This window comes from Musca autumnalis, unplaced genomic scaffold (assembly GCF_047663935.1).
Source record: "Musca autumnalis isolate F117 unplaced genomic scaffold, ASM4766393v1 scaffold_2, whole genome shotgun sequence".
Lineage (NCBI taxonomy): Eukaryota > Metazoa > Arthropoda > Insecta > Diptera > Muscidae > Musca > Musca autumnalis.
In genome coordinates this window covers 115452596-115466553 of record NW_027411755.1, presented here as the reverse complement: position 1 = coordinate 115466553, position 13958 = coordinate 115452596, and the positions used below count along the sequence as shown (strand labels likewise).

Genomic DNA, 13958 nt, shown 5'->3' with positions numbered 1-13958 from the left:
TATAACGTACATATTTGTTGAGAACCGACGAATTACTGTACATACACTTTGTCTGATGGAAATGACAATATTAGATCCCAATTGATTGAATCAAATAAGCATCAGAGCACTTGAACTAGGCTGTGCATCATTTTGTCAGAAATTTGCATACAGTCCTTCCAAACAAATCTCAAGTTTGAGTGGAGTCAATTCGCCCATTCCTACGGATATATCCCCAACAAAATTATCAACATTTTCGTTCAACGAGTTTGGTACTTTTTGGTATTTTTAACTTTATTCCAACAGAAGGATACATTTTATATTGGGGAACAGAACGATATATATTTTTAAAGAAGTTTTTCAATAGTGCCGGTCCACACTAGAGTAATTTCATTGAAAAAACTGCATAAAATGATGCGTTTCTAGATTGACTTCCGTAGTAGAGTAAAATCATAAAATTGCTGTAGTAAGATTTAAGAACGCCTAATTTCATAAAATTTTTTATTGAAATTCACTCTAGTATGGACCAGGACATACATTGCCAAACATAGTTCTATTTGGAAGATGTGTTATAACCCTCGACGTTTTTGGTTGTCATTTTGTATTTTATACGCTGAAGTAAATTTTTTCAGTTACTTCATATATAAGATTATTACGATAGAGTACAAAGGTTCTTGGGCGGATGGGAATTTCATAGCTCATTCATTAATTAGATTTGAATTACGAAAGTCAGCGAAGAGACATTCTTCAAAATCACATCCTGTAGCGTAAAGGTGGGAGTGGGTTAATAATCCAAAACTCACCTCCATGACTTATCGAGACCAATTTGCTTTAGGTTTGCAAAGGACTCTAAGACCCTAATCCAAAGGTACTCTTACATTTATTCTGAAACTATTTTCCAATACGCCGGCAGTAATATCCATATCTGAACCCATTTTCAACATTTTTCTGATCCTAACAAATGAATATACCAAATTTGCTCTCCGTTGGACAATAAATACAATTATATGAATAAAAATAAATAAATAAATACAATTATAGACAAAAATAGAGCAGATAAAGAGACATTCACATACCGACTAATAACCTATGCAGACGGCAGTCTTAATTTGCATTATCAGACCTAATTCAAATTAATTTGAACATTATACCCTAGACAGACGGCAGCGTTAATTTGCATTAACTGCCTTAATTCAAATTAATTCGTGCATTATCCACATTCTTAATGCACAAAATCAAAGAGAATTTAAACTGATTTTAGCAATTTGAATATGGCAATGCTGTTGAAAATCAATTGTCTTTTGTCAAATGTCCATGTTTACGAAAATAAAAAGGAAAACAAATCAGTTATTTTCGCGTTTATTACAAATAAGTAGTGGTCTTTCGCGAATAGCATAGCAGCTAATCGTTTTTCGGGCCTTCTATCAAATCTATTTTTAAAATTTTTATTTTCACAAACTTTTCATTACCCACTATACCAATTCTATAGAAAATAATATCTTCTTCAAATATTTCTTTATAGTTTTGCAACATTTTTATAATATTAAAAGACTCAAAAATATCGCGAATTAATTAAATTTATTTTTGCTTTATCGTGGTGAAAATGCCAATGGTAGAACGTATACTTGTTTCGCTTTTTTTGTGAACTTTTGTAAAACTTTATGGAATGGTCTGCTGGGTACATGGTATAATAAGAAAGGTATGGCAGAGCTCACAGCCGATTACAATTTTTTTTTTTTTCGTTGGTGACCGACTTGTGTCAAACTCATTTTGACATGTTTTGCTTTTTATGTTCCATACATACAGAATTTTTATCGTAATAAAAATAAAATGAAAACAAAAGCCGTTAAAATCAAATAAAAAATGAGAAGGTGTCGCATGTGACACCCCCAGACGGCATTGAGTCCATAGATGGGATTCTACCCGGTATTTACCCAAAACTTGGGTAAATTCCCGATAAATACCTTTTTGGGTGTTTATTTGGGTATTTAAAAGTTTATTCTGAAATGAAAATTTTGTTTTTCCGTCAAACATAAAAACAAAAAGGCGTTTTAAGATCGCGGAATATACTTTTTACATATATGTAAAATCGAGCGTTGGAGTTGTATGTAGGAAGAAAACCAATGCAGACTGCAGCAAATATACATACATAGCTTTGTCGAAGAGGACCAAAATCTCAAGATTATCAGCTGAAATTAAAAGTTAAGCCATCAGATATTTGAAAAAATAAGAATATCGGTCCAGCATTTACGTTTTTCCAGAAGGAGGACTTCAACAAACCGTTCTAAAAGCCTTCATATGTCAAAAATTTTAGGGTCCTATCGATGACATACATAAGTGTAATTTACATATGCACATTAAATGATTTCGTTTAAGAAATCCCAGAAACAAATGAAGTGTATTTACATCTATTTTTTTGTGTCATTTGCTTAGTCTGTGTTTAGACACACAAATTTCTCGGGAAAGTAAATTGAGTTTTTTGGGAGAGAGCGGAGAGGAAAGAGCTCCTCAATACTCTTTTCTACCCCCTATTGCCTAAAAACTGAATTTACTTTCCCGAGAAATTTGTGTGTCTAAACACGGACTTACGCACACAATCGCACATACACACGAATACAATAACACATAAATAAATAAGAATTTCACAACACTAATGTTTACCAACTAACTTGACTTAATTCAAAATTAAAAAAATATAACTTTTGCAAGTTTTTTAACCATTTATTTACACTTTTGTCATCGTTTGAGTATTTTTATTTTTCTACATCACACACAAACAAAGACATCATAAAACAGTTGCATTTTTTTTTTTGGTAGTTTATGACGAAAAAGCAGGGTTGCGTATAATAGTATGGTGTTTTCATGCGTTGTTTAAAATAAATGACGAAGCTATCGTCATTTATTTTTGTATGGTAAATGACGCGAAATGTTGCCTGTTTTAGCAAATAAATGACGAAACAGCCCTAAAACCTGTTTTTCGTGCTAATGTAAAAAGCACATAGGGTTAAATGTACGTAGATGACAGCCGCTAAATCCATTGTACAGTACTTTTCATCTGAATGTTAAGGTATTACGCTAAAAACAGATACAACGTTTGATTAAAGTTTTGCGTTGGGCGTCGAGAAAAAAACAACAACAACAGGGCGACGACGATACCAAAGTCCAGCGTTTATCTGTTTGTCGGCATATATTTCAAATGAATTTGAATTTTTCGGCATCATGCCTAACAGTGTAAAAACGGCCAAAACGACACAAAACTTTACTCAAACGTTGTATGTGTTTCCAGCTTTAATGTTTGGTTTACATTCGGCGTCGTTTTGTGATTTCGAAAATTTATCATGATTTCGCATACAAAAATGAAATCATCTCATTTCGTGATTTCAGCGAAATCAACATCGAAATCACAGTACACATGATATACAACCTTGCTTTTGCCTAAAAAAGTACCAAAAGTTGCTACACTTTTCACGTATCACAATAAACAAGGTAGATGTGCGAATTGCTGCAAAAAAAAATTTAGTATCAAAATTTGTCAACAATGTGAAAAATATTAAATTACTTTGTTGCAATGCTATTTTTCATTGTGTTCCCGTACTTTTTTAATGGTAATTTTAGAAAATATATGCTCTGTTCCAGAACCTGCAAGAAGCTACTATTTTTTACTACGATAACATTTTTTCCTTTATGTTATCGGAAAAAATAGTAAAAATTAGTAGATTCTTGCAGTTCTGGAACAAACCAATAGCGAATTGTCGAAAATTACTTCCCCATACAAATTTCCTAAAAAATACGGGAACGGAAAAATGACGGAAATTGCAAAAACTCCAGCAGAAATGTCAATATCAACGTATCAGCTATAATATTAGATACCAATGAACATGCTTGCTGCTAGTTTCTACTAGGCCAAATTGTATGGCAGAAAACAGGAAAAGAGGGTGTTATTCGGCGCTATTTTTGTTTAAGAGAAGTGCAAGTCTTGCTAGATTTCGGAGTATGGGAACACATTTTTAGCACTAAACGGGAAAACTACTGCAAGTACTAATATTTTGCAGGTTCTGAGCACAACTTTTATCTATCAAAATTTATTATTATGATGTCTCAACGATAAAATCATTATTTATTTTTTGGTACTAAACACAATCAATACGATATGTAGATAATTTTACTATAATTTTCCAAATAAAGTTGTAAAGTTCTATATTGTCGTATATTTTTGATGATTAATTCAATTTACAACAACTTGTTTTGAAAATGCATGTTCGATCAGCTGAGCATATGCATCTACCTTGATCATTGTGATATGTTTGAAATCAATAAAAAAAATAAGTGTAAACACCGCGGTGTATTTCAGGATTTCGTGAAATCCAGTGGATTTTGGAGCGCAAGTGTAAACTTGGCATAAGTTTTCGCTTACCATCCCACGTGTTTTAATCATTAAGGATTTAACCCAAATTTACGATTTCTTCGTAGAAGAAGAATAGCTTAAAAGTGCTATAAAGCCGACCAAGAATTGAAGTTTTATTAATTTACTTAACGCAAAGAATCGCGTAAATTCTGAAATATGTTTTTTGGAAAATCCGTAGATCATTCTACATATGTATGTATTTTATGTCTTCAAATTGTTGCCTTGAATCGCGCTATACGTCTCCGGAAAATAAATACGTGGGCCATCAACTCGTAAGTTGGAAAAAAATGCAGAAACTATCGTCTGTCAGGGTGAAAAATTAATTCAAATAAAGGAATTTTTAATGAAAATTAACTCTGCCGTCTGTCTAGGGTATAAAACTGTGATTCAGTTGTCCCCTTCTACATGTTATAATACCCTGTAATAGCACGGTTACACTAGAGTTTTTTGCCGGGTTAAGGATTTGAGGATTTATTTGAAATATAAGCAATGGAATTGACACTTAAAACCCAGTGGGTTTGTTAAATCCGGTTATATATAAACGTGCTATAACCCACTTCATGAGGATTTATTTGACGTTTGCGCCACTGGGTTAATCCGGTTAAGTTTAACCGGGGTATAACACAGTGTGGTTAAGGGTATTAAAATACAACAAAATGTTAAGCATCCTAACAAATCCAAATTAGCAATAACGGGAGACCGTACACTTTTGGAATGGTATTGCAGTTGTCCAACCATACCTAGCAAAAAAACGGAAGTTGTGCAATTGGAGTTATGATTTCACAACATCGTTCGATGTAGTCCAGAGTTATGAGAAATGCACTCCGTTCGATGCATTTTATAAGCAGTTGCTGTAGAGATACCTATAGAAAAAACAGTTGGTTGATCCCTACACATTTCTTCAAAAGATAAACAAGAGTGTATACATTTCGAAGAATTTGTTATAAAATAAAGAAATAACAACTTAAGTTGCGAACATTTTTGCGGTAATTCACGAGACGGACATTTTTAATGGAGTGGAGTTGGAGTCCATGTCGAAAGCTGAACTAGTGATGGGAAGGCAACATAAAAAACTTTAGGATGATGAAAGAATATCAGATGCACTTGTATTAAATCGAGAACGGAGGAAGTAAGCTCAAATGTAATTGAATTTAATGGAAACTCTTTTATTTGTGTTTATATAATAAAGTTCTTTGTGTTCTTGTTTTATGCTAAGTTTACATTTACGAAATCCACTCGATTTCAACTGTCAATTCCATTGCTCAAACGTCAAATGAAATCTCATCTGGATTTCATTTGACGTTTAACCTATGGATTTGACAGTTGAAATCGAGTGGATTTCGTAAATGTAAACCAAGCATTACACAAATAATAAATGCATTTTATTTATTCTGGGATATTTCGCAATAGCTTGCATTGTTATTGCATCTTTAGACTGACTAATGGGTACTTTACACGGTATGTTTTTTACATATGAGTTGTCACTTTTCCAATACAAAATGTATATGCAAAGTGACAACTCATATGTAAAAAACATATCGTGTAAAGTACCCATAAAAATGCAATCTTAAGAGTGTCTTTAAGTTCAATCCAAAACACTACATAAAAAGCTGTGATTTGGATAGAAAATGGAGTGCATCGTAGCTGTGCGCTGTGAAGTGAATTTATAGAAAAAGATGTACTCCAACGGCACTTGTACTGTACACTTGTAGTGATTCAATTGCATCCGCGGATGCAAACTTTTTGCTGGGTTGGGAACGGAGGAGGTAAGCTCAAATGTGATTGAATTTAATGAAAACTTTTTTTTTTAAATTTGTGTTTATATAATAAAGTTCTTGTTTTACACAAATAATAAATGCAATGGCTTGCATTTTTTGGCCTGTTCCTTTACTTTTGAAAATGGTAAAACCGGCAAAAGTGGTAAAAGTTGTAAACTGCTCCCATATGAATTGTATTGTGTCTGAAGTAAAGGAACGCTTCTCGAGTAAAAAGTGGTAAAAATTGAAGATTCTTGTACGTAAAGGAACAGAGCTTTTATTCCATCTTCAGAGTGATTAAAAATGCAATCCGAAGAATGAATATAAATTCAATCCAAAGCACTGCATCTTAAGCCGTGAGTTGGATCGAAAATGGAGTGCATCCTAGCTGTGTGCTGTGAAAGCAAAATGGAGTGCATCCTAGCTGCGCGCTCTCTTTTAAAATTCATAAGTGAATTCATAGGAAAATATGTACTCCAACGGCAATTGTACTGTACACTAGTACTGATTAAACTGCATCCACGGATGCAAACTTTTTGCTGGGTATGTACGTCAGTGTTTTACAAGTATTTCTGTCCACTATTGGTCTGTTCCTTTACTTTTAAAAATGGTAACAGTGGCAAAAAATGGTAAAAGTGGTGAATTGCTCTCATATAAATTTTGTGCTTTTTAAAGTAACCCTGCGTTTACAAATGACAGGACAGTTGACTTCATGTATTGATTGTCAAAATCCCACAACTTGCTTGTGTGACGTAGGCGTCCCGACAACTGCAAAAACAGTTGTAAAATTTTGAATGAAAATCATCGATTTATTTTTGTTTTCCATTCTCATATTTTGTTTTTGTTCATGTTCTTTTGTTTTCAACACATTTCAATTATTATCTCACTTATTTTTACAAAAATGCCAAAAATTTGTCTTCCTTTCTGTCTGTGAAAAAGTGATGGACAGCTGAGAGACAAACGACAAATGTATGTATGTGTTAGTAAATCAGAGTTGTATTTGAAGACAAACTGTCTGGTGTAAACGCCTAGTAAATGAACGCTTTGCAGGTTAAAATTGGTAAGAAATGGTAACCTCAGGTACGTAAAGGAACAGAGCATAAATTGAGTTTTAAAACACAACACGAATTGTTATAATTTTCTCGCCTTCGTACGTTTCGTCGTTATAGCCGTTTCGTTTTCTTCCTGTAGCACTCTTCTCAATTTACTTTGCAGAAACACTCCAGCATCACTCCAGCATCATTACAACGACCATTACAACCTACATATGTCAATGAAAACAAATTTGCAGTTGGCATCAACTAGGGCCATCAAAATAATGCTGTTTGTCCCTTTATAATTATTGTAAAAGGCACCATCTTTGCGTAATGGCCGAAAGGTTATATGTTTGCGATCTATAGCACCTAAGCAATTTTAATGCAAATTCCTTTGAAATGACCTCCCATTCCAAACAATTGCTGGGAAACTGTGTGAAAAAATTCTGGAATTAAAATTTTTTAAAATAGTTTCAGCAATATGAATACCTTCAAATAGGTATCTCGCAATTTCCTTAACAGCGCTTCGCATACTTCCGGCACTATGAGACTAATGGACGACTTATACCCCGGTTACACTATTGAAGGTTAACCCACTGGGTTTAATAGATCCAGTGGGTTAATCTTTGCTGGTTACACTTAGCTTTTCGAGGATATAAACTGTCAGCTGATGTTTGTTTACGTATACATACAAAATAACTGATAAAGTCGTGTGTTACACTTTTACAATTTCTCGTATGAGATATCATCCCCTCTTTGCTCATATTGGTATATTTTACACACAGGGATACATTTTTGTATCATGGTATCAAGCGTACTTTTTGTTAAAAAAGTGTCTAATGTAATGAGTTGGATTTTTTTGCACAAATACCGAATACAACACTGTATTTTTTGGTGGATTTGTGCCGGATTTAAAATAAACCCAGTCGTGAGAGGATTTAAATTTTGTATAGCAAATCTGGTCAGATTTGACCAGATTAAGCAATAAATCCTCATAAAGTGGGTTAACCCGGCAAAAAACTGTAGTGTAACCGCACTATTAGATAAGCGAGTCTGATAGTCAAGATTTTGAAAAGTCTAACCGGTACAAAAGAATTATCATTAAATATTACAACCTGTATATGTGATAACTCACCACTGGCGAGGAACAGTAAAGACAGTGCTAATTTTTCGGCTGCTGGAATTGCGTCCCTCATTTTTGTATGGGATAGCGAGATATCCTCCTCTACCAAATTTAATAAATATTGAAATTGCTGATTTGTCTGTCACCCTCAAACAATTTTTATTTGAGACTTCGTCGTTTAATAGCAGTTCCTTGGTCAGAAACTTAAACACTCTATTTGCCCTCCATGGCTTAACCCACAGCTTTCTTTCTCTTTTAGCAGGTAGAAATGTGACTTTCTTGCATAAAGTCGTTAATCCTAAATTGCTTACAAAAATGTATTTTTAATTAAGAACATAATTTTGTGCTACAAACCAACGAGTATGTCTTCTTTGTCGCTGTCGTCTGAGTCTATATCAATGGCTTCTCCAATGCAATCCATAACGTCTCTTAAAAGGGAATTTTTGTCTTCCTCATTCATATTGAAATGTCTATTATTCCAAAAAAAACCGAATTTTATTGAAAATATTTCTTAATTTGTGTTTATACAAAATGATAAGAATTAACAAATGTCAGAAAAGGAAATAGTAAAAAACGCAATTTTTGATACGAATTGCCTAGTATAGACGCAGCAGGCAATTTTTAAAGGGAGATAGAAAAATTGCCGGAAGGAAACTCGCCCAATGTAAATTGGGACATGTTTGCTTTTTACCTGAGTTGAAAATGTTTGTTTTTGATGTTTTGAAACACGTAGCTTCGTAGTTGTTAATTGCAACGGCGTTAAGAAACATAATACTTGGCACACTTTCAGTCACTTGTAAAGCAACTGACGATACGGAAGTCAGTCATTGGCTTGATATTGTCATTAACAAGCAAGTCAACAGAAATGTACAAAAAACCCAACATTATTGAATGAATTTCTTGTTGTAATTCATAATTAAAAATCTAAATTTTTAAAAATGCATCGTTTGCAATAATTTAGTAGTCTAACTGTATATAAAGTAGAAAATGTGTGTGTGTTTGTGGTCTGTTGCCCAGTCCTCTGCACAGTAGTCGCCCCTGATCGATCTTCACCCTTCTTTACCCCGGCAGGTCCGGTAGCAGCCACCGACGAGACAGTCGAGATAGGCGGTACCTTTAGCGGCTCTCCCGCTTGTGGCTGCAACTTTCCCTGCGCCAACTTCGAAACGGGAGGGATCATCGTTACGTTCCGTCGTCCTCAGTGCCAATGGAGTCGAGGTGCCCGATCCTACCGCGGTCATCAAAGATGTCCGCAAAGGACTCAAGCAGTTCGACAACATTGGATTTATTAGTTTCCCTGTAGAGGTCGCCTTTGTCGAAGCCTTTGGGCTGGAAACTGCAGCCTTTACAGGGGTCGGAATTTGGTCGATTGGAAGGAAGCATGGGTACTTGCGCAAGCAGATAAGGCAGTGCTTGGTGTGTTTGAGAGGAAAATTCTTCGAAAGATCTACGGGCCGATTTGCGTTGACGGTGAATATCGACGTCGTATGAACCACGAGCTATATAAGTTATACAAAGACATGAATATAGTTAAACGTATCGAGATGTAACGATTGCGTTGGCTAGGCCATATCGTCCAAAAAGTGAAGCGAGAAACAGAGAGGAATGGAGATCTCTTCTTAGTTCGGTCTATGGAACAAATGTTCTGTAATGGGCCAACTAAGTAAGGAAGGAAGATATTTTCAATGTTAGGGTATTTCCTCTCATCTTCCTCCCAGCCCCCCGAAGGAGGGCTCTCCTGGCTGAGTCGAAGGATATCACTGTCCCCTAGGAGATCGAGCAATACCCTGCTCTGTTGATCCGGAGATATAGCATCAGAATCGGAGGTACCTCAAAAATTTAGATTTTGTATGCAAATATCTATAGAATGGTAAAAGATAAAGTCTGCAAATTTTGGGTTTGTGAATGAATATGGTCTAGAAATAAATTTGTCAAGTTATATTGAAATCGGCCAGATTTGGATATAGCTCCCATGTATATTTTCGGTCGATTTCATGTATTTATGCACCAAACACGCTATGTATGTCTAATCTATCCTAATTAATCTGTCCTTTTTTGCGTGCCTTGCTTTGCCCACAGGTTTACAGGTCTTCTCCAATCCCCCTACCTTATTTCCTATTCGTTTTGTATGATATAAATGGACCGGAAGTGACTACACATCCCCTAACCTTATTATATTTTCACCGAATGACATTGCATATCACGGTCTTTATTAATACTACAAATTTTTCATTTCTTGCAGTTTACAAACAACTGTTCACTACTCAGTTCATGATATCATAACTTGAAAGAGAAATATAAACTTTTAATTTTAAACATACAATACATAGGAATTTTAATCTCCAGACAGAAAAATATACAAACTTAATTTCCAAAAACACATCTCGAAAAACAAAAAGATTATTAAAAATATAATTTTAAAATTGTTTCAGCCGGTAAAAGATTTCATAGAATGCAAGAAGAGTCAGGATATTCTAACAAATTTCTTCAATACATGTGTGAAAATTCTAAACTAAGTCAAGTAAGCAATGATCACAAAATCCTCTTAATTGAAGTCAAACACGAGAACATTTAGTTTTTTTCTTTTCATCAGAAATATTCTTCGTTTCACTCAAAAAATCAAATTGACATGAACAAACCAAAACTTAGTGACTTTTTTGACCAGAATAACGTGGAAATGGCAACAAGATACAATATGCCAACATTGAGCAAATATGACACACAAAGTCGTCATGAAGATATTCCAAGGAGACATCACATGGAGAGCGTTATAAGTAGTGGTGGTGATGCTGACCGTTTCTTATGTGACAATCGTTATCATTCAAATGCATTGATTGATGCTTATAGACCCATGTCAAAACTGCAGTACAGTCAAATGGACACGGCATGTGAACCAAATATTCATATGTCTTGCAAATGCCGTCCCAATCCATCTGAGGGACTAAAAACTAACCAACACAAATTAGAAGACAACCATCATACACAGGATACAGAATCACTTTTAAGGGGATTTGGGAATGGTTCTGAGGAGGGCAGTGAGAAGAGTAGAATGTCATCTAAAACGGTAATTAGTCGCAGGAGTTCACATGAACTTAAAAAAAAGGTTATATCCCAGTGCAAATTACAAGAAAAAATTGATGAAACCTTAAAGAACTACAAAGCCATTGATGTAGGTTCTATAACTGAGCAAAATAAGAAACTAAAAGATGTTCCAAAACCATCTGCCCAATGCGAGCACTGTGCTCATATTGACGATAACGATGCCCTGTCTGTATCCCTTTCACAGCAAAAGGATGTAATGACAGAAATAGGCAAAAACGATTTTCCAGATAACCCTACCCAAGAAAAGTTGACCATAACTGCAGATGAAATTGTAAATTCGAAGGTAATTAATCCCATGATACGCAAGTTACAACGAATGTACTTGAACAGTCTAAGAGAGGAAATGTCACTAATGGAGGATTTGGAACGCTTGCCATACAAAGTAAACGAAGTCTACAAAGCTGCAGTATTCCAGCCAAATAAATAAAATGCTAATCTGGATCATTGATTTGATTTATACAAATAAATTATATTTTGGATGTCTTATTAAAAGAAACATTAAGGGCAATCTTATTTACGAAAGTCAAAATTGTTATCATCCGCTGCGATATATCTCCTTGCAATTGTTCATAAACAGGACCATCATGTTGTATCCCTCCTTATCGAAATCAATGTTTTCACCACCAAATAGTATGGCCTAAAAATAAAAGGAGTTACCATTCGATTTCCTATGTCTATTTTACATTCGTACTTACTTCCTTGGCTTTCACGCTTGTGGATCCAATAGCTTTTCCAATCACCTCTATCCAATCGCCTTTGGAAGCACCAACCGAGTCTGAGAGTTGTACCGTGATCTTTTGTTCATCCGTACTCGTTCCTATTAAATTTGTACCGGCTTCATCATCAACACACAGCATTATGCTTATATTCTGTCCAGCAAATTGTCTCAGCATGTTGCCATTAACGTGGGTTCTTGCTTCAAAGGCCATATTTTATTTAAACGTTCAAATTCTAAATTTGCAATTAAATTTTTTTGCGAACGCAACTCAATGTTGTGAAATTTATGACGGAATGTAAACAAAGAATAATGCCCGCCGAAAATGCAATTTCAGACACTCACTTTAGATTGAGAGCAATTCAGATGTCATTCACAATAAACGTGATAAGCAGAGCACAACATTAACCCTCTTCGTGAGGTAAATATTTTCAGATTTCCTTTGCTTGGAAGCATGGTACAATAATACAGGTAAAAGCAAGTCCCAGCTGATTAGATTCATCCGTAATACTAGTGTCAAAGACAATATGAAGTTTAATACATGTTGTTCTTTTCGTTAATTGTCATTTAATATTTATATTTTTTACTTTCCGATAAACAAACATAAAACATATTTTTGAAGTTATAGACTTCACGGCTAATACGTACGTATGGTGTAAGAGAACAAAAGGCCGTTAAAAATGGTGTGTCAGGCATTGGCGGATACAGGTCAGTGCTATATTTATTCAGCATCAAGTGGGTATTATTGCACTTAAAAATATCTCATTGCAGGCAAGGATCTGATGGAAAACATTTTGAATGAAATCGCAATATATTGGATGTACGGAATAAGATAATTGCAGAGTATGTTTATCCTTCTATGGAACCGCAGTCGAGTTTATTGGCTAACTATGGCTAAGCAGATTTGTTCAAAATATCCCTAGAAAGCCCCCTTGCTCAGAAAGAGGTATCAGAACAGCAGTTTCGTCTCAGGTGTTGCTGTGGTTGGCATCACGAAAGTAGTCCTATGTGATTGTTGTTTTTAGCTACACAAAACGTCAAGCAATGGATTAAACATAACATGAACCCACGTTCAGATTTCGTAAAGCTAAACTCACTATAAGGCCCGTTGAAACTCTCCTTTCGTTACCACTTTTTATCCTTACACATTTAGGAAGAAAATAGTGAAGCAATTTTGCATCTAGCTACTTCAGCCAACAATATTTGGGGATAATGTCCAAACAAACTGATTTTATTTAAAGCATATGTACATGCATAGAACAAAATATATTTTATATTTCGAATTTAGTTGTTTCATTGGTTTATGTCTTATAAGGGAGCCAAAAAGATGTAGCTTTCCGCTTATCCTGACAATTAGATCGGCTACAATTCCTATTATTGCAGGTATGCAGTTTTCTCTTAATGATCCTACCGTACTGCCTTCACCACCGGCTTTCTTGATTTTTTCTAGCGGTGTTAATCTTGATACATTTTATCCTGTGCCATGGAATTGGCGTTTTCTTCGCATATAATATCTTTGGATTAGATTGATTTAAAAATAGTTTTTCAATGTTCCAATCTGAAATAAACCATGAATTATTTTTATTCTGGATATGTTGATGCATTAATACTTACCACAGTCAACATTTTCGCGGAAGGTACAACGGAGAAATATTATTGATGTTAATTTATGTAATTAGTTTTTATTCATTTTTTTTAATTTACAATTATGAAACTTCAAAAACATATTGATATTTCACATTTTGTTTACATTTTTGTTGACACTAGTATTACGTACAACAACAAATTTCTATGTGGTTGTTGTATCGATTGTTGTACAACAACACTTGCTTTTACCTGTATT

At 34.6% G+C, this 13958-nt stretch overlaps 2 protein-coding genes and 1 long non-coding RNA gene across 4 annotated transcripts; 2 read left to right on the top strand and 1 right to left on the bottom strand.

The window, feature by feature from the left end:
• The first annotated feature begins 10642 nt into the window (after positions 1-10642).
• Positions 10643-11896, top strand: LOC141393041 (uncharacterized). Of its 2 annotated transcripts, none has more exons than XM_073965986.1 (2): positions 10643-10819; positions 10892-11896. In XM_073965986.1, exons 1-2 carry the CDS (start codon positions 10751-10753, stop codon positions 11825-11827), a joined length of 1005 nt encoding a protein of 334 aa, XP_073822087.1. In that variant the 5' UTR covers positions 10643-10750; the 3' UTR covers positions 11828-11896. The 2 variants fall into 2 exon arrangements, with proteins under 2 accessions (XP_073822087.1, XP_073822088.1); XM_073965987.1 differs by having other exon boundaries at positions 10874-11896.
• On the bottom strand, positions 11849-12443 carry RPA3 (Replication protein A3). Its single transcript, XM_073965988.1, has 2 exons — positions 12096-12443; positions 11849-12037 (listed from the first exon to the last, which is right to left on the bottom strand). Exons 1-2 carry the CDS (start codon positions 12327-12329, stop codon positions 11936-11938), a joined length of 336 nt encoding a protein of 111 aa, XP_073822089.1. The 5' UTR covers positions 12330-12443; the 3' UTR covers positions 11849-11935.
• Positions 12444-12489: 46 nt separating this feature from the next.
• On the top strand, positions 12490-13323 carry LOC141393043 (uncharacterized). Its single transcript, XR_012409985.1, has 3 exons — positions 12490-12586; positions 12744-12823; positions 12887-13323. It is a non-coding gene; the product is annotated as an uncharacterized lncRNA (long non-coding RNA).
• Positions 13324-13958: the final 635 nt, after the last annotated feature.